Source organism: Eriocheir sinensis, chromosome 15 (genome assembly GCF_024679095.1).
Source record: "Eriocheir sinensis breed Jianghai 21 chromosome 15, ASM2467909v1, whole genome shotgun sequence".
In the NCBI taxonomy this organism is placed as follows: domain Eukaryota; kingdom Metazoa; phylum Arthropoda; class Malacostraca; order Decapoda; family Varunidae; genus Eriocheir; species Eriocheir sinensis.
In genome coordinates, this window is record NC_066523.1 from 6075701 (window position 1) to 6096665 (window position 20965).

At 43.1% G+C, this 20965-nt stretch overlaps 2 protein-coding genes across 5 annotated transcripts in view; both read right to left on the minus strand.

Annotated features, from left to right (window-relative positions):
* LOC126998834 (ADP-ribosylation factor GTPase-activating protein 1-like) overlaps positions 1 to 3903 on the minus strand; it is an 81005-nt gene extending 77102 nt beyond the window's left edge. For all 4 annotated transcript variants that reach the window (XM_050860977.1, XM_050860975.1, XM_050860976.1 and 1 more), the window contains exon 1: positions 3736 to 3903. In XM_050860977.1, the coding sequence (XP_050716934.1) occupies positions 3736 to 3795 (60 nt within the window). In that variant the 5' untranslated portion in view covers positions 3796 to 3903. The remainder of the gene's footprint in view (positions 1 to 3735) is intronic.
* A 7288-nt stretch (positions 3904 to 11191) lies between these two features.
* LOC126998837 (uncharacterized) lies at positions 11192 to 20561 on the minus strand. Its single transcript, XM_050860984.1, has 7 exons — positions 20415 to 20561; positions 17058 to 17241; positions 16524 to 16709; positions 15007 to 15133; positions 14332 to 14467; positions 13246 to 13339; positions 11192 to 12895 (listed from the first exon to the last, which is right to left on the minus strand). The coding sequence occupies exons 1-7, from the start codon at positions 20420 to 20422 to the stop codon at positions 12773 to 12775; spliced, it is 858 nt and encodes a 285-aa protein (XP_050716941.1). The 5' UTR covers positions 20423 to 20561; the 3' UTR covers positions 11192 to 12772.
* Between the last annotated feature and the right edge of the window lie 404 nt (positions 20562 to 20965).

The following is a 20965-nucleotide window of genomic DNA, read 5'->3' on the forward strand; positions in this document are numbered from 1 at the left end:
GTAGAATTATATTTTGAGGAGATTAAGGAAGGCAAGAGTTTCAGTCTATCTGTCTGTCATGGCAGCGAGAGGAGAACTGAATGTCGGGAAGGCGCTTGGGTGACAACCCCGCATAGAAAAATTTCATGAATGTAGTCCTCTAAAATCATAAAATACAAATACTTGCCCCATTATTTGCTTTAATATAGAGACGAAAATAACGTAGAACTCTTAAAGACCACTTTATGTCCAAAATCGTAATGATCCATGCACGTTCTGGATATTACTGACTTAGGAACTAGTGTCTGTGGTGTAGTGTAAGGCAGCTATGAGCCTCAGTCTGCTTAGGGAGCCCTTGTAAAACAACACTGGACTTGGAAATTTTCAAGGGATCCCCACATATTAAACCCGTACAGTGTCGTCTTTTTTCATCGACAGGGGTCATGCCAGGTTGCACTTTTTTCCTTTTTTTTTTCCCTTTAAATTGTAAAAAAAAATTACATATTATTTGATGGCAAAACTTAAGAATAACCACTCCTAACCAATATTTATAGTAATTTAGCACGTGTACTTGGATGGTCAGCGTAGTTGAACCCCCACCCCAATATAATGCATTTTCGTATACGCTTTACCTTGGGGAGGGGCCAGGGGGGCAAGCCTCTTTAATTATAGAGTTAGGTGGCTTGGATTTTCTAAGTCCATTGTTATTGTTTCACAAGCGCCTCTATGCACAGACTGAGCCTCATACCTGCCTTGCAGTGCACCCTACAAACTAGTTCCTAAGTCAGTAATATCCAAAATGCGCATGGATTATAACGATTTCGGACAAAAAAAACGGTCTTTTAAGAGTTTTATGTTATTTTTTTCTCTATATTAAAGCAACTAATGCCACAGCTATTTGTATTTTCTAATACATTCGTAAAATGTTACTACGCGAGGGTATCAGCGGCGGCACCTAACGGTGGGTTCCTGAAGTCAGTTGTTTTCAAGCCGCCATAATGGATGGAAGGCCCGACACTCACTCCCTCAAAATATCCGTCTACTTTACCTTTCGGTAAGTGTTAACTGAGTATTTAACCTCTTTATTGGTGTGCATGTAGGTTGACAAAAGGACCGATTACTATCCCAGTACTTGTCCAACAAAGACACGGGCGTGTCAAGTGTAACATATGGTGTGACAAGCACGTGTCAGAAAACAAACGGATATTGTTCAATGCGCGATACTTATAGTGGAATTTGAGTAAAATGGAGGCCAGGGTCATACGTAGCAGTCGGTAGGTCACTCCCGCGTCAGTTAACAGCAGGAGCGTCAGTTCGATCTGGATGACAGCTGTCACAAATCTGTTTTATTTTGTACCTTAAACTACTTGGTAAAAATTATCTAGCATCAACTTACAAGAAGTGGACGGGTTAACCGTCAGTATTGTACCATATGTAATTGTGAAACATGACATTTCCCAAGAGTTGCTCGACTACGATTGGGGTGGTGGGGTTCAACCACGCTGACCATCCAAGTACACGCCCTACACTCGTCAACAGACCCGCTGCAGCAGCTACTACGTTATATAGGAATAGATTACAAGAGTATACGTTAGGGAATTTCCTTTCTTTAAAGACTAGGGATTTTTCCCGATTTTGGGGATTTTTGTAGGGACATTTTGAAAGCCCATTTTTCAACGATTTGGCCGCCCACCACCAAAATCACTGTTCCCTACAAGGATTAATCGAGCTAACGACCACCAAAACCACAGCTCCCTAAAGGGATTAATCGAGCTAACGCCGCCACAAAATAGCTCGCATTCATTACCTACCGTATGAAGCATCACTTGGTCTTCATATATTTTTTTTCTACAAACGTTTGGTTAGCGACGGTACGCTTGGTTAGCAACGGTACGCTTGGTTAGCGCTGGTATGCTTGGTTAGCGATGGTACGCTTGGTTAGCGATGGTACGCTTGGTTAGCGATGGTACGCTTGGTTAGCGATGGTATGCTTGGTTAGCGACTAGCCCATGCATGTGAGACCAGGTCCACCACGCGTGGTTATTTTTTTTTTTAGAACACGCAGCCCAACGGCTGCCATGCTGAGGGCCGGGTATAGCCCGGGCCTGTTCAGCCCGAGTCCCGGATGACCTTGAGTCATGGCTCAGGGCTGTTTTGGGGTGGTTAGCGATGGTATGCTTGGTTAGCGATTAGCCCACGCATGTGAGTATACGGTAGGGATTTTCCCTACTTTGGAGACAAGGGAATTTTTCCTGATTTAGGGATTTTTCTAGGGAAATTTTGGAAGGCCATTTTTCAGTGATATGGGCTCCCCCCCCCCAATACCCCGGTTCCCCACAGTTCCCCAGGCTTGTCTTGGGGGATTGGGGGGGCTGGGGTGGTGGAGGGGGTGGAGTGGTGATTCTTAAGATTTACCTCTTTATATTCTTTCCATTATAAACACTTCTCACAACCCTAAAGCGTGAGTAATGTATAAGTACTTCTTTACATCACAAAAACCTAAAAAAATAAACAGGAATTGTAAGTACAAGAAAATGATAGGATGCGCATCGGGCAACACCGCTCACTTCAAGGCCGTCTGTACTACAACCGTAGTTCTCAAAGTTCAACAAAGCACTATGAAGCTTCCGACGATAATTTTTCATTTCTGATTACTCTGAACCATAATTTACAATTCCACATGCCTTACGATTATAGAATCAATGAGTAATTACCTAGAAGGAAATAACTTACCTTCTTGTATAATGATTTTGGTTGGAATGCGGACAAATGACCAGAAATGCCCTTTAACATCCATTTAAAAATATGAAGACTTGTCAAATTATTCCTCTTTACTGTCAATGAACAATGTTACATACACAAACAAAAATAAAGGGCGTATAAGCACTCAAAAGAGCTTGCGTATATATACATACTAAACACTTCCTTAAGTACTTCTATATGTACGTACTAAACACTGTATATGGGTTAAGCCGTTTACTCAGTAAATTGGTATGAACCGGTAACTGAAACCTTGACAAATGTGAAGAAAATGAAGTATCCTATGCACTCCACATGCTATTTTTTCGGTATATTAGAAGTAGTAGTTAGCTAGATTAACCGACATTTCCCTACGGTAGAGTTGCTCTACTTCTAGGGTCTTTTTCCCAAGGAGGTTATAATGTGGGGGGTCCAGTGGGGCACAGCCCTCCCTGGTTAGGAGGGGGGTTTAAGGGGGCAAAGCCTCCCTGTTAGAGGTTAGGTTATGTAAAGTTCAGTTGGGGTGATTTAAATATGCTCCCCCACCCAAAAAACCCGGTTTCCCACGGGTCCCCCTAGATCGTTAGGGGAAGGGGATTAGGCCTTTTTCTTTACATTTAAGTACTTGTGCCTTCATATTATGGTTGAGGGTCATGTATTTCGTCTCTTAACTGTAATATGGAGGCGTCATATCGTATTTTGGAGGCGCGGAGTCAATCTCCACAATTACCAAAAAAGGACCTCTCCCCCAAAGAAAACAAGGCAAAACAAAGCTTGACCAAGAAACCAAGATGGAGACGAAGAAAGAGAGATTGGAACAAATTAATATAACTTACGCCCGAGCAACTAACGAGAACATAGCGGATCCAATTTAAATAAGGGTCGAGATTTCATATTTTTTTTCCTTCCGTCGCGACAGTCGTGGGCGGCCTTGAACCCGAGGCCGCGACCCACTTTACTTCTTCGGCCCTCCTTCAGGTATATTCCACACCCGAGTAACTCTTTCCCCTTACTCACAGTGTTCTCGTCCCTGGGCCTGACCTCCGCCAGTGCCCGCCGCGTCCTAGGGCTGGCCATGCTGAGACACTCCGCACACTACCGCTGCCAACACGGATTGTTTACTGACAGCTGGACACCCAAGCGAGCATCTATATACCCGATCCCCCCCATTCTCTTCACTCCTCAATAAAGACCTATCCTACCCTTCCAAGATTGTTATATTATTTTATTGCTACTTAGTGTAATATGTTCTGGATCACGAGAACACAAGAATTGAAACTGCATTGATTATCGGCACGATAGACGTTGATTCCGCATCACTATTGCGTCACTGACTGACTAAACAATATTCACTTGATATAATTATAAGACATGGATCATTTCCATATAATTCAGGTAAATCAATCTTCCTGATAGACAACCCTGTATCTAACAAAAATGCTAAAGAAAAAGTGAATAAGAAAGTAGGTGAACAGCTGATCGTTGCCCGCGACATTCAAAACCATCCTCAGAGCCTCGCCGGTTTTATCCAATGTTATGTGTGGACCAGTTGTCGGGTAATTTCCTTGAAACGGATAGTATGACAACTCAAGTGGGGTATGGGCAGTCCTTGTTAAAGAATGCAAATCAATGAATATGACTAATTTCAAGGAAACCTTATCTGAAATAACCAAAAATCAAAAATATCTGATTTAAACTCGTGTACCCAAGCAAGGCTGTTCAAGAGTTTACCACCGATTCTGGATCTGGATCTGGATCTGGATATATGATGCGCAGGGCACCCGTACAGGTGCATAACACGCATATTTGTTGGCTGTTGGGGGGACGGGGGAGACGGGTGTGCAAGGGAGGGAAGTGAATCAAGTGTAATTGTTAAGTGTTGGTGTGTTGTGGTGACAAGTGATTGTGTATTTGTTTTCTGAATTAGTCTATTGTATCGCAGTCTAAAATCTGATGAGGGAGGCTGTTCCAGTCATGTATGGTGCGTGGAAAGTATGAGTGCTTGTATGCGTCAGTGTTAGTGTGATATGTTTGGTATTTATGGATGTGTGTGTTACGAGTACGTTGGCTGTTTGCGTTGTGTAGGTATGTTTGTGGGTCAATGTCAATATGAGTGTTTGTGATCTTGTACATAAGTGTAAGTCTGTGTGCTTGTCTGCGTATGTGAAGAGGTTCCATGTTTATCTGTTGTTTGATCCGTGTCGTGATTCCAGGCGTTCGAGTGTAATTGTTTGTACTGAGCCTAGCCGCCTTGGTGTTGATTTGTTCTAACCTATCAATGTTTCTGTGTGTGTAAGGATCCCACACCGTGGAGCAGTATTCCAGTGTTGGTCTCACAAGTGTGTCATAAGCTATGTGTTTAATGTCAGATGTGCAGTTATGTAAATTCCTCCTCAGGAACCCCAGCGTTCTGTTGGCTGTGGCACTGATATGGTCTATGTGAGTGTTGAATTTCAAGTTAGTTGAGAGATGGATACCAAGGTACTTGTGTGTGTGAACTGATTCTAAATCTGAATTGTGGAGAGTGAAAGTGTGATGGATGAGGTTGTGCACTCTGGTGAATCTTTAATAGTTTGCATTTGTCTGGTCGGAAGTGCATCTGCCAGGTGCGTTCCCATCGCTCGAGGGCGTCCAAGTCGTTTTGTAGTAGTCTGCAGTCGTCACTAGTCTTTACTGCTCTAAACAGTAAACTATCGTCGGCAAATAGTCTAGTGGAAGAGTTAGGCGTTGACAGTGGAAGATCGTTAATGTACAGGAGGAAAAGAAGGGGGCCTAGAACGGTGCCTTGTGGGACACCTGAAGAAACAGGGACAGTGTCAGATGAAGATCCTTCAAGGAGTCCCCGTTAGTAAATGCAGTAAGTCCAGTGAAGAATAGGAGGTCAATAGTACCGTAATTTTATTTTTAGTCTCAGTCTTTGTGCGGAACTTTGTCGAGGCTTTTGGCAAAATCTAAACAATAAAAGTGTCAACTTGTTTAATGTCACGTCGGTCAAGTAGCCTGGTAATGTCGTGATATGTAGTAATGAGTTGCGATTCACATGAGCGTTAAAATTTAGGTCGAAAGCCGTGTTGCGAGTCAGTAAGGATGTTGTTTGTGTCAAGGTGATTCATTATGTGTTTGTGTATTATGTGTTCGAAAATTTTACATGGAATCGTTGTTAGTGAGATGGGGCGATAATTGGCTGGGTCACTCCTGTCACCTGTCTTAAATAAAGGATTAATATTTGCCAAAAGCCAGTCAGAGGGTAATGAGGTGGATGATAGTGATTGGGTGAATAGGGCCTGAAGGATGGGGGCAAAGGATTTAAGGATGACGGCGGGAATGTTGTCGGGGCCAGTGGATTTGGTTGTGTCGAGTCGTCCTAGTAATTTCTGTATTCCGTTAGTCGTGATGTCAAGGGGGGGGGGGTATCGGGGGGAAGGGGCTGTGGCATGTTTGGTGTCAGGTTGTGTTCTTGTGTGTATACCGATTGGAACTGTGTGTTGAGTATTTGTGCTTTGTGTTGTGGGCTGGTTACTAATGTGTTAGTGTTGTCTTTAAGTGATGTAATCGTGTTAGTGTCATGTTTGCGCGTCTTAAAGAACCTGAAAAAGTTTCTTTTGTTATTTCTTACGTTGTCTGCGAGATAAGTTGCTATGTGTCTGCATTCCGCTACTTTAATGTTTTTGGCAAATGTCTCTTGGTGGTTTTTGTAGGTGGTCCAATTATCTGTTGTGTTGTATGTCTGCGCGCGTCTGTAGAGTCTTTGTTTCTTGCGATGTTGTCTGCGTAGATCCCTGGAAAACCAGGGGAGTGTGTACCTACTAGAAAGTGTTTTTTGTGGTATGTGTCTGTTCATTGAGGCGTGTATGGTGTGTTTCAGGTTGTTCCAGTGGTGGAAGGAAGTCTTGTGTGTGGGTCAGTCGCAAAAAAGTCAGTGCTGAAGGCAGTTAGGTCTTGTTTGATCATGTCTAAGTCAGCCCTTGAAAAAAGGAAAATCTGTCTGGGTCTCTGTTTATGTCTAATCGGTCGGAGGTCAGCGTCAACGATGAGTATGTCATGGTCACTAAGTCCTGGAACAACCTGAGTGTTTATTATATTAAGAATGTTGTTGGCAAGAAAAAGGTCAAGTGTGTGTGCTGTGGTCAAAGGGCCACCGTGGCCAGCGGGGCGCGTTACAGTATGTGTTCGTGTTGGCTTTGTGAGAGTGAAAATGTATTTATGATGTCAATGAATGTGTCGTGTAGTTGGCGTCTGTTAGTGTGGGGAATAATGGGGTTGGGGGCGTCAGCATCGGGAGGGTCAAATGAGGAAATTGCAGTCCAGTCAATGTCAGGGAGGTTGAAATCACCTGTGATCCAGATGTGTTTGTCTGCCTGTATGCGTGAAAGAGAAATTTGAAGGTTGTGTAAATAGTCTGTATTAGTAGAAGGCGGTCTGTAAAAAGCAGCAATAAGAAGAGATTTACAGTTGAAGGTTTGTAACTGGACCCAGGTGATTTCGCAGTCTGTGTCAAGGTCAGGCCTATGCTTAACACAAAGACCCGGCTTGGTGGCGATGATAACACCGCCACCTTTGCCGAGGTCTGTCGGGCGGTCTTTACGGAATACTGTCATGCTAAAGGGGGGAGGGAAAATCTCACTACTGTCAACATCTGGGGTCAACCAAGTCTCTGTCGCTACTATTATGTCAGGATTGTGTATAGTAATTAAGTGGTGCAATTGGGCTATTTTATTCTTTATGCTACGAAAGTTATTGTAAGTAAACGGAGGGAAGTGTGGTTATGATGTGGTGGTAGAGGAAGTGAAGGGAGAGGTGAGGAAGGTGAAGATACAGAAAAAACGGGAGGGGGTGAAGAAGTAGGGGAGGGAGGTGAAACAGGTGATGAACAAGGGGAAGAAAAGGAAATAGGGACTGGGGAAAGTGAAAGAGTAGGATCGGGGGAGGGTGATAGGGCAGACCTGGGTGTGTTAGTAACTGTGGTGAGAGGTGAGTGACGGGTCAAGTCTGGCGTACGGAGGGAACGCACCTGTCTGTGGGTGTTTATGGGACTAGTTGTGAAGAATGGAGCCGGGTTATGAGAGGTGAGAGGTGTTGAGTGTTTGGGGTTCAAGAGGAGGTGTTGTGTGCCAGGGTTGTATGTGTTGTGATGATATAGCGTGTCGAAGGAATTTAAAAGTGGAATAGGATCAGCTGAGAAGAATGAGGATGAGAAATTGGTACACCGCATCTAATGCAGATCCACGAGACGCTATTGTCAACCAATCCAGCATAAATCGGCGTGAAAGACCCGATACAGCTGACGTGTTACCAGCCAGCATGCTCGGACCTATCACGATATGAATCACACTGGATGGCCCTCTGCCCCCACCTCACCGCCTTGTTACAAAGTTGACAAGGATACTTGGGGCAATAAGGGCCAGGGTTGACCATAGCGCCCGTGTCTCCACATAGAAGCAGCAAGAGAAGGATGGTGTGTCGTTTGTGTACCTTTGTGTCATTGTTGGTGCCGTTTGAAACACTGAACCACCGTGCGCGAAAACGATTGTTGTGTGTGAGTGCTTGTTTGTGACCGATGCAGTTTTGTTGTTTGTGTCCTTGAATGTGTTAGTGAGTGTAGTATAAGTACTATGTGTATAAATGTTGTGATCAGGAAGGCACTGTGTATAACGGAATAACGGTGGTCGTGTCTTACCTTCCGTGAGTGTGTAAGGTGTTGTTGTCGGCAGTTTCCTAGTGTCTGATTAATTCTCGCACAAAAGATCAAGACATCATTGGGGAATTAAGAGCAGAGCCCTATTTCTACACCTATGGAGTACAGTCTTGCACAATAGTGTGACAGTGAGGCTGTGAAGGCGGCGATCCTCGTAAACAAAGCACTTAACATAAAGGGATGAGATGCACCATGTGTATCGGAAAACTAGTTTCAGGTGAATAAGTTATGCGTTGCATCTGGTGCAACAAAATCTAATCTACTGTTGAGTTTGAAAATTAATTTGACTACATATTTATTCCGTCTATGCAATAGAAAAATTTATTTAACCAATGAGTGGCTGTGTACTTCTTGCCTTATGGCAGTAAGGGTTCAGGAGAGGCAGCAAGTGGGAGGCAGGCAGCCTTGTTTTGAAATGATGCACGCCTGGGTAGGCGGTGGCTCAGTGGTAGCGTGCTGGGCCCACATTCACCGCGTGATGAACGACGTGGGTTCGAATCCCCACGCAACCACCTCGGATTTTTCAGTCACCGCCGAGTGGCATAAAACTACCCACATGCTGTCCTGAAGACCACCCATCAACCCGGACTCTAGAGGAAACCGTCCAAGTGAATCAAGGAGTTCCCGGGGGGGGGGCCAGCATGAGCCAAGAGAAGATGGCGCCACTATAAACACTTGCCTGCGCCACGACGGGCTGGGGCCGACTACCACCCAGGCCCCTCAAGAGAGCCTACCGGTGCTACAGATCCTTAGGCACTTCACAGCATCCCCTCAAATTCTGTCTGAACAGCCAATGTATATCCCAGACTTCAGACAGATTTATGGATAAAGGTCTGGAACCCTGAGAGTCTAATTTATCCGATATCTGAATATAGTGGTCCAATTTATAAAGGATTTACTGAATGGTCTTGACTATTGTGGTGCAGCAAAGACATGAAAGGAAATACTGTTAAACTTGTAATATCAATCACAATTTAAGTTTATAACTTAGAAAACATTATTTCATGTTAATTGTAAATAGCATAATCATCAGAGATATACTGTACCAGCTTTTTTGTTCACCCTGGAAGTAATCTGTTTTACTCACATGTTGGTCAAGTATAACGTAGAGCATGTTGTGTTGCAAGTAACACTCTGGTGTTACTTGAGACAAAGAGGAGACAAAAAGTGAAGACATGGGAAGGTCTTTAATGGGCCTGCACCACCCCCTTGCCTCCTGCATATACCCAGCACCAGATAGAGCTACCATTGGGCCCTGGTGGTGCAAGCAATTCCAGGACCCTAAGTATCTTAATTTACACACATCATGCCTGGGTGGCCAGGCCCCCTAAGAGGCCAAGCCCTGGTGCTGAGATACCAGCTCCCCCACCGTCTCTCGGGCTCTGTATATACCTCACCAAGAGTGGCTTATGCCTATTGTGGCAGGTGCCTGACTGTCCTACATTACTATTTCTTACTCTTAGCACCAGTGAGTGGCAGAAGAGACAGCACCACTGAATAAGCTGACTACTGAGATCAAATGAATTGAGAACCCTGGATGTAGACCATCTTAAATAGTAACACCATTTTAAGAACTTAACACATGGGCTTCGGCTATGGGAAAGCCGAGAAGTGGCTGAGAAACCACAAAATTACACTGCATTTTGAGACTAAGAAAACATCATGGAACATACATCAGAGTACTAATCTCTTAACCATAAAGCCGTTAAAAATATTTACTTTTACTCAAACTCCATTCTTTTTGGGTGGTGTTTGTTACAAAATAAATAGTCTCGTGATGCTTGGCATCAAGCCGAGTCGATTGTTGTCTGCTATAGAGAATTTGACAAGTGATTACTGTATGGATAGCTAACTCAGTACGCCATGACCTTACATCACCACCTATGACAAAAAAGCCCACCTCAGTATCACTCACCCACCACAATGACCCAGGGCAGTCATGGTGGGTTGCACTATGCCACCACCGCCTACAATTAGCTCGAATTAGGGGTTTATGGTGAACCCTTTTTAGGGTCCACCGTACCACAGCCACGACTCGTGAAAGCCCTGAAAAGGGCCTGCCGACGTTCATGGGTTAAGAAGAGATATACAAAGAATATAATAACTGGCCTATTATTAACTTACATCTTTTACTTATTCCACCATTCAAGGCCTTAAGATTGTCAAATACCATTAAACACTACCTGTTAGGTGTTAAACTGGACACTCCCAGGTCATAAAAAAGCTGCAAGTCTGGTCATCAGGGACGTGCACAGGAATGAAAAGGGGCCCCCCACACACACACAACTGCACAGCAACAACAACAACAAAAACACCTAAACAGCTTTGCACTTTATGCACACTGTTATTTACATAATGGATATGCTGACGTAAAATGCTCAAAAGAGGAGGCGCATTAGTATTGGTCACAACAAAAAAAAAATCTTTAGCGTGGTTGTTGTTTCTATGTTTCTCTCTATGGCCAGGAGGAGGTCAGATGAGCGACTGGACCCCACATTTTTCTTTGAGCCGGTTTAACTCTAGTTGGCTAGAAGGACCTTTCCATATAAACATTAGCATTGAGAGGACTGCCCAAACCCTGATCTGTGAGTAGAGCAAGGACAGGACCCCAGACAACAGACAGCCACTCAAGTGAGAGCAACAGGAACAGCGGAGGTGGCACCAGGTGAGTGGATGGCTCCAATAATAAAAAAGCAGAATTGCCAAATCCACTAATCTCATGCTAGTGTATCCTATAAATTGTTTTAACATATCCACTCTCAAAGAAATATACAATGCTTAACATTCATACTTTATTTTGCAATCCTTCACAAACACTGAAGATGCTCACAGCTGCACATCCCCAGGCTTGCCAAAGGAAGCGTTAAAAGAAGGCACGTACAAATGGGCAGTGTCCCAGTTAGCACAATGTTCCTTAGAAAATTACTAGTATTGCTCTTACTTATTCTAATTTTAGTTAATAAATCACAATGAAAATTCACAAGGGTTAAATCACCAGACTCCACTCTGCATTATTCAACTTCTTTCAATAGAAGAGCATCACAACAGGAAGTACACGACTCCAGACTGGAGGCTGCAGAACGCTTAACCTCAGACCTTGCTATCATTTCCGATTGGGGCAGAAGGAACCTTGTGTCCTTCAGTGCCTCAAAAACTCAATTTCTCCACCTATCAACTCAACACAATCTTCCAAACACCTATCCACTATTCTTCGACAACACTCAGCTGTCACCTTCTTCAACACTAAACATCCTCGGTCTATCCTTAACTCAAAATCTCAACTGGAAACTTCATATCTCCTCTCTCGCTAAATCAGCTTCCTCGAGGTTGGGCGTTCTGTATTGTCTCCGCCAGTTCTTCTCCCCTGTGCAGTTGCTATCCATATACAGGGGCCTTGTCCACCCTCGTATGGAGTATGCATCTCACGTGTGGGGGGGGCTCCACCCACACAACTCTTCTGGACAGAGTGGAGGCTAAGGCTCTTCGTCTCATCAGCTCTTCTCCTCCTACTGATAGTCCTCTTAAATTCCGCCGCGATGTTGCCTCTCTTTCTATCTTCTATCGATATTTCCACGCTGACTGCTCTTCTGAATTTGCTAACTGCATGCCTCCCCCACTCCCGCGGCCCCGCTGCACACGACTTTCTACTCATGCTCATCCCTATACTGTCCAAACCCCTTATGCAAGAGTTAACCAGCATCTTCACTCTTTCATCCCTCACACTGGTAAACTCTGGAACAATCTTCCTTCATCTGTATTTCCTCCTGCCTACCACTTGAACTCTTTCAAGAGGAGGGTTTCAGGACACCTCTCCTCCCGAATTTGACCTTGCTTTTGGCCACCTCTTCTGATTCTTTTAAGGGAGCAGTGATTAGTGGGCTTTCTTTTATTATTGTTTTTTTTGTGCCCTTGTGCTGCCTCCTTTGTTGTAAAAAAAAAAAAAACTCTCCAGTCACTCCTTTTTTCAAGGATACTACTTCTTCAGTGGAACAATCATATTGTTCTTCTTTGGCTGCTTTTTTTCCCACAAGTATTCTAATCAATATTTGTGAGTTTCTTTCCTGCACTACATCCTAACAATCCTTGTGTTAGCATTGCCATTATGTTTATTAATTACCACATAAAACAATGTAAAAAGGCAAAAGCCACACACATGTGAGATGAAATCTCAATTTTTAAACAAATAATGACCTTGAATACAATGCATCACTACTACTAGTACTACTATCACTACTACTACTTGTACAATTCTCAAGCCTTGGAATATTAAGTAGGTAATACAGCTGATTCCCTCACGGTAAAATTGACATTATCAACACTATACAGCTTTGGTACCTACCTAAAAAATGCCCTGGCTGGCTATAGTAGTTTCAGTTTCTTCTTTTTCGTTTGTGTGCCCTTCTTTGGTGAGGCTTGCTGGATCTCCCGAATCTTGGCTCTCCGCAACTTTTCTTTCTCTTCCTGCTCTTCCTTTTGTTCCTCCTGAAAATTAAGATTCCTTTATCAAAACAACAACACCCACATACTCAACTATTTCACTTCCTCAATTATATCATCCTACACACCACACGTTTATTTTTAGGAGGCAAATTATTTCCTTGCCATAAAGTTCTCATATCAAACTCTCCACTCTTTGAATCATCTTTCCCCCTAAGAAAAAAAGAAGAAACCCAAATAAAAGTAAATAATTAATAGCAGGATAGATGCTGAATACATGTACAACAGTTACAGTCTTCTTATGGAATTAATAGCAAAAATGAGGTCTGTCTTGAGCGCTGAGTCTGCCTTGTGCATTACTATAACATGAGAAACCCCAGTAAATTTAGACTTACTTGCACAGTCTTCTTGGTGGGACTGGAGGAGGCAAGCATGATGGTTTTCTTGTCCTCTTTCACTAGACCTGTTTCTCCTGCCTCTGGCTTTGAGCTGAGGAAAAAAGGAAACATTTAACTTTTGTACATAATGTGCTCTCCTTCATTAGTGTTTAGATTTATAAATATTTAATATGTTTGCAGCAATACATACTAGGTTCCTCTCCTCTAACACCTCCCTTTGGATGATGGATCTTGCATTTCAAAAGTGGATGCGGAGTTATTATGCAATGTTCCCTGAAAAGTGTCTGCAGTTCTTTCTGTTCATACATTCCCTTTTGCTATCACTAACTTGGCATTCAGTGGTAGGCCTTTTTACAATTTTGTTTTTTCTTTGGCCTCCTATACAGAGAAGTGGAAAATTAATCAGTCTGTATTATGGTATTTAGTTCTTATTTACAGAAACAGATAATGACTCATAGTAAAACGCCAGTATTTTCTCTTTACTACACTTACACACGACCTCTGTGTGTAACGAAACACACGAGAAATTAAGCCAGACAAGGAAAGGTTTTGCCGGCGCTGGGGATCGAACCCGCGACCAGCGAAACAGGAGAGCCACCCCCTAACCAGTCGGCCCCCCCCGCAGAGTGAGTTATCGGAGGCTCGCCCATCAGGCAAGTTGCTGCACTACACAGCTCCCCATTCTATTTAGATAAATTTGTGTTCAGATTTCCCATTTTCTATGAACTTCAGAGAGCATGGGCCATCACTACCTGTTACCCACTCAGGGTGACACAACAGAATCACAGGAGAGGATCCCCACCGCCTTGCCACCAGTGTAACACCAGAATTTTCCTCTTTACTACACTCCCACATGACCACAGCATGTAACGAAACACACGAGAAATTAATCTAGACAAGGAAAGGTTTTGCTGGTGCCGAGGATCAAACCCGCGACCAGCGAGACGGGAGAGCCACTCCTTAACCAGTCGGCCAATACCCCCCGCAGAATGAGTTATGGGAAACTCGCCCATCAGGCAAGTCGCTGCACTGCAAAAGATCACCTCACCTGTCCCTTCTTTTCCCCGGGTAAATGAAGCTCACCTGAGTGTTGTGAGGTGCTTGGTGATGGTGGGGGCTGCCTCCAGGTGGTCCTGCAGCACACTCCACACCCCCTTCACCACCACTGCCTCCACACACTCCTCCAGCCGCACATCCTTCTTCTTGGAACTAGGAAGTTCTGCAAATGCAATAATGTTTGTTACAGAGTGCATCTTGCATACCAAGAAATAATTTGGTGAGACACTGTCAAAATAGTGAGTTTTGGAAAGAAAAAGCTGTTACATCTAAACTCTCAGACTGGATATTGTCATATAATGGTAAGCAGAGGATAATCATAAAACATCAAGAAAATCAATGTAGATACTGTTTACACCTACTCTCCTAACAATGCCAGACAGCAACAGTCTCAGTATACATTCCCTTGGTGTCGTACTATAGAAGTATAGATTTTAGACTAAATCATGCCACTTCACCATTTGTTTCTATCTTGCCCTTCTTGAATTTACATTTTGGGTTAGGGGTACATGACTAGTACCATTAAACTTCATTTAACTCAGCTAAATGTACTCATCAATATTGTAACTATGCATTAACTATCTATATTTCATAATGGTAGAATCAAAGGTCTTGACTGTATATTCACATGATGAGGTAGTCTGAAAAGCTGCAAAGAGTCTCAAGCCTCTTAAAACTAGTGTATTAACCTCAAGTCCTCACTCTTATTGTCAGGAAGCAGGTCTTGCAGCTGCCGTGTCTTGGCCTTCACTTCCGCTTCCAGCTGTTTGACTTTCTGGGACTGACTGTGAACCTGCACCAACAGTGGCAGTACCCAGTGATGCCGATACTGTGGGAGAAACATGTCACCCTGAGTATCAGTCCAAGTAACAACAACACATATTTGTACATTCTTAGCATTGCAGTGTAGGAGCCAGATTAGGGAGGCAGTGATACAGTGTCCATACAACCCTGACCTGGGCTTCTTGAGGCATCTACCACCCCCTGCCACCTCTTATTTCATGATTCAGAAAAGGACAGATGTGTACATGTATTGTTTCTTCCTAAATATAACTGAGTGTGACTGTTCACGCAGCTCAGTGTTAGTGTGGATGCTTGTCTAGCAAGTATTATGTGCTTTGCTGTTCTTCAGATACATTATGCCCATGAAAAGGCAGTAACAGGCAGGCAGGCTAATGTCTGGTTATGAGAAAGTGCTGAAAGAGGAGTAAAAAGTTGTTAGTGATTACATATGCTTACCTGTGAAGTATGAACAGTAATTACTACTACTGTTGGATTATCCTCTTGCTGGTAGCAACCCTATTATTTTTAAATAAATGAAAGCAACTGGAATTTAGTTTAAAGTTGATTAAAGTAACCAAAGTTTTTTCTCTATTTTTACACAATACAAACAGGACAAGGGACAATACTAAGAGTTGGTCAACAAATAACAACAGACTTCAATAAGACCGAAAAAGTTTTAGGAATACTATAACTCATTTCTTATTTGCATGATAGAAAGGAGATATCTTTTGATTTTGAGTATGCATGCACAGACCTTATGGCTAGTAATCTAATACTAATGGTGTTAAAAAATTTCCAGCCGATTAAAGACTCTATCAAATAATTACAAATACAGGTAACTCTCGATTCACGTGAGTATTGTGTCCTTGAATAGGTCGCATAAATAAAAAATAATGTAAATCTAACAAGAGGTTGGTTTCTATCGAAAAATAAATATTCACTTCATTCAATGGAGAGAAAGAGAGAGAGAGAGAGAGAGAATATCCATATCACTGAGATATCCACTCAGGCACTCAGTCTCAGCCTCACTCGTCTGAGTAAGAAATGAGGGACACCATGAGCGACTGGCTAGTATCGGTACCGGTACCGAGCAGTCTGGTACCAGTACCGTACCGTATATCTGGTACTGGTACCGGTACCTGCCCACCTCTATTGTTGAGTAGCGTGGCAGCGTGGGTACTGTATTGTTGTTCAAGTGACGCGCGGGAAGAACTGAGCTCAGCTGTGTGGCCGCAGCGCCGTGTGAGTCCAGTTGCGTGAGACATCTGGTGGCCACTCCATAAAATATCGCGTATAAGTGAAAAAAACATGTAAATTAAATATTTATTTGGATTTCAGACCCCGCGTTATTTCAAAAACGCGTAAACCAAACTCACGTAAATCGAGAGCTACCTGTATGCTATAAGTACTTGCCTTGGGGAAAGAAAACAACTCACCACTTCATCAGGCAGGCGAGTCAGCTTGAACTCCCACTTGTACATGAGGTCCATGAGTGCTGAGGCGACGTGCAGCACCACACACTCCCGGCCCTCCCAGCACGCCTGCACACTCTGCTGACTCAGGTCCATCAGCACTAAGGACAACAGCTTCTCCATCTCTGCCTCAACACATGGTGTCCACTCCTAAACAAAAGGAAGAAAGATAAAGTGAATTTGAGTGTGGTTTCAATGCATGGTGATTATCTAGGTTCTGTATATGAAGATGTATCAAAAGGACACTAAATTCATCTTGGTATAAAAGTTCATGGCATGGTGCCTACTCTTCACTCACTCAGGAAAGCATCAGATAGATAAAAATATATGGGTAACAAATTATTTACAATAAAAGGAGGTGGATGAGGGGCTACAAAACTGTTTGCTAAAATTTCAGCAAAACAATATAGATATTATAATTTCCATTCATACTCTTATACTTGCATTACCACTGATATCCAAATAAAGGAGAGGAAAAGTGCTTTCTTATGGCCTCACTTCTGCTTTCTCATGAATGTAGGCGGAAGTCCTTGCTTCCCCCCAGAGAGCAGAGCCATCAGTCAGCACCAGCCAGTAGCCCTTTCCGTTTGCGGTCCACTTGCACAGCCACTCCGATCCCAACTTTGGCACTGCTCTCCATTTGGCCTCTTCCACTTGCCTCCATGTTTCTAAATCTCCTAATCTGGAAAAATATGACAACATGAAACAGTACTTAAGGCAGTTATAGCATTGCCACCAGCCTGATAAACTGTAAGTATTTAGGTAACTGCTGTTAGTGTGTAAACACCTGGCATGCCCAACTAGCCAGGCAGTCATGCAGTAAAGAACAAACTGAAAAAAAAAGTGGATCAGCATAATATGAATCTAACCTGGTTGACCCCAATGCTTCTAAAGCCAAAAGGTCCCAAATATTAGGGCTAAGGGGGGAAATACTTGTCAAGTAATTATTTTACTTCTCAGGAAATCAAGAAAAAATGTCATTTTCTGATTCGGCTAATAACATATAGGCAGAAATGTTAAGGTATATTATAGAACATTCACACCATGAATGACATGGCAAATATGTATACCAAAATGTGCAGCATGTTATGCACCTGTAAAGTGCCCTGAGAAATTGTTATCAAGATCAAGATCACATGATCACAAAATATGCGTGTTATGCACTTGTACAGGTGCCCTGCGCATCATTAATCCAGATCCAGATGATGAAAACTTGATTTAGCCAAAAAATCTGGATATCGACAAGATTATTTGGGCAGTATGTTTATGAGGGTGACTTGGCTTTGTACTCATCTCTTTCTTTGTCCCTTGAGCTTGTTTTCTCACCTATGGTGGGTCAAAACCAATGATCCCAGGATACTGTACAAGTGTGACACCAAAGTTACCATGGTTCACCTTCTCTGGGTACCCAGCATGATTTTTACCCAAATGATACTTTAATGTATGCTAAAATGTCATTTTATCCAGGAGTGTGGAGTCAGAGTCAAGTACTTTTGGCCGAAGTCGGAGTCGGTAAAAATACCCCTGACTCCGACTCCTTAACGTAATCATTTATCATGTAATGTAGTTGTGAAGTTTTTTCTTTTACATTATCTAGATGTTGTCTATATAAAGTACACATAATTTGGATGTAAATACATGTAAAAATAACGTGTTAATAGCACAAAAACTGTGCTAGATCGGCGTCGCAAGACCCTCCAACCCCCCCCCAACAATTTATATTGTGCAACTAGATGTCTAAAATGGAAAATGCTGAAAAGTAAAGATGGCGCCACTATAAACACTTGCCTGTGCCACAACGGGCTGGGGCCGACCATCAGGCCCTACTATGAAGGCCAACCGGTGCCACAGGCCAAGACGAAAAATATATATATATATATATATATATATATATATATATATATATATATATATATATATATATATATATATATATATATATATATATATATATATATATATAAAATGCCATGTTGTAGGGTTCATCAGGGCTAACAAATGTTATTATACAATGTCATGTCTACAATGCATGGGTAAGCCAGGAAAACAATTTGAAGAGAACAACAACAAAAAGATACACAATCTATTCATCTCGGCGGCTGCAGTGCCGATAAAAAGGACCTCAAGAGAGTCTACTGGCACTACAGGCAGCATCTTAAAAAAAAAAAACAAAAAAAAAAAAAAGATGCAATAGAGGGGGAGAGGCATGGGGGCCGGAGTCGGAGTCGCAACTTTAAAATTTCCCAGAGTCGGAGTTGGAAAAATTTAACTCTGACTCCACGCCCCTGATTTTATCCCCAAAATCCCTGATTGCAAACCATACCCAATGTTCACTGGGGAAATAGAAGTCTTGTTACCTTAATGAACATTGATTATAGTTTGCAATCTGGATCATTGAGGTAAAAAGACATTTCATGTTCATTGGAGATGATTCTTTCAACACACCGAAATCTCCCAGGAAAAAATAGTTTTGTCCATCAGTGCGTCACGAGTGAAGTTCTGGAGTTTTACCAAAATTACTTACCCCCAGGTCCTCCTATATCAATCAGTCCAAAAGGGGCTGGGTGAGCCAGGCACTGTCTGCACCAAGCACAGGTACCGTAGCTTGGGATGCTGACCGAAATACTCAACTACAATAATTTGACGATCACACCAACATAGTCTACAAAACCAACAACATCCACTAGCATTTAACACTGATGGGGCTCTGGAGGCCGTAATCCCACAGCCTAACTACTTACACTCTCCATAATTCAGACCTAGAATCAGTGCACACACACAAGTACTTTGGTATCCATCTCTCAACTAACTTGAAATTCAACACTCACATAGACCACATCAGTGCCATAGCTAACCGAACACTGGGGTTCCTGAGGAGGAATTTACATAACTGCACACCTGATATTAAACACATAGCTTAAGACACACTTGTGAGACCAACACTTGAAAACTGCTCCATAGTGTGGGATCCTTACACACACAGAAACATTGATATGTTAGAACAAATCATCACCAAGGCGGCTAGATTCATTACAAACAATTACACTCGAACGCCTGGCATCACAACACGGATCAAACAACAGATTAACACGGAACCTCTTCACATACGCAAACAAGCGCACAGACTTACACTTATGTACAAGATCACAAACACTCACATTGACATTGACCCACATACATATATACTTACACAACACAAACAGTCAATGTACTCGTAACACACACATCCATAAATACCAAACATATAACAGTGACGCATACAAGCACTCACACTTTCCACGCACCATACATGACTGGAACAGCCTCCCTCATCAGATTTTACACTGCGATACAATAGACTCATTTAGAAAAAAAATACACAATCACTTGTCACCACAACACACCAACACTAACAATTACACTGATTCACTTCCCTCCCCTGCACAGTTGGCTCCCCCGTCCCCCCAACAGCCAACAAATCTGCGTGTTATGTACCTGAAAGGTGCCCTGCGCATAATTAATAAAGATCAAGCAAACCTAACAATAGCGCCAAGACACTTCAGAAGAAGTCACTCTATAATAATTTAGCAGCAACAGGTTATTGTCCCTAGACAGGCTGCGTTAGGCAGGCAGGTTCTGTTAGTTCTGGTGAGATGAGTAAAACAAAAATAAAGTAAATAAAAATACGGTGTTGTCCGGAGGAAACTGACATGGAAAGGCACTCCAAACCTTACCACAAGTTTCCTCCACCTTCGTGAAATGAGAGTAAATATTGAAGTTCATCAGGAATTCTGCCTCTAACTTGCCCTACGTGCCCTGCAACCACGTCTACATGCAGAGAACAGTACAGACATGAACACTGGTGGCGCCCCTTACCCCGTCATGCGGCGGCCGCGGTGTGTTGTGCCGCCCGCTGCTGCTGCTGCCAGCTTGTTGACACTTGCGGCCAGCGGCCGACTCTCCAACGGGTCACCTGTACAGCAAGAGCAAGAGCAAGAGCAAATGATTCAACAAGTGTTTTGACCAAGATGAGACGTGAAGTGGGTGTGTTTGTTGAGAGGACTGGTGAAGAGTGGATGGTGCTGCTGCTGGGGATGAGTGGAGTCATGAATTTGACGAGTAATGGAAACAGTAAAAGAGTTCTTCTTCTTCTTGGGTGGTTTTATGGGGCTAGTTAGGCTGTGGGGCCACAGCCTCTAGAGCCCCGTCAGTGGTAGTTGGTATCAGGTTTTTGTTTGTCGTTCTGTCACCAGGGTGGAGTTAGATTCTGTCGAGTTGCCCAGACTTCTGCAGGAAGGTTTGCGTACACTTGAGGACTTGGAAGGCTGTGTTGGGGTTGAGGGTGTCGCTGCCCAGCAGGTCCTCTAGGGTTGGCCTGTGGATGTGGAGGCTGGTTAGGGATGCTTTGAGGTTGGTGCGGAGGGAGT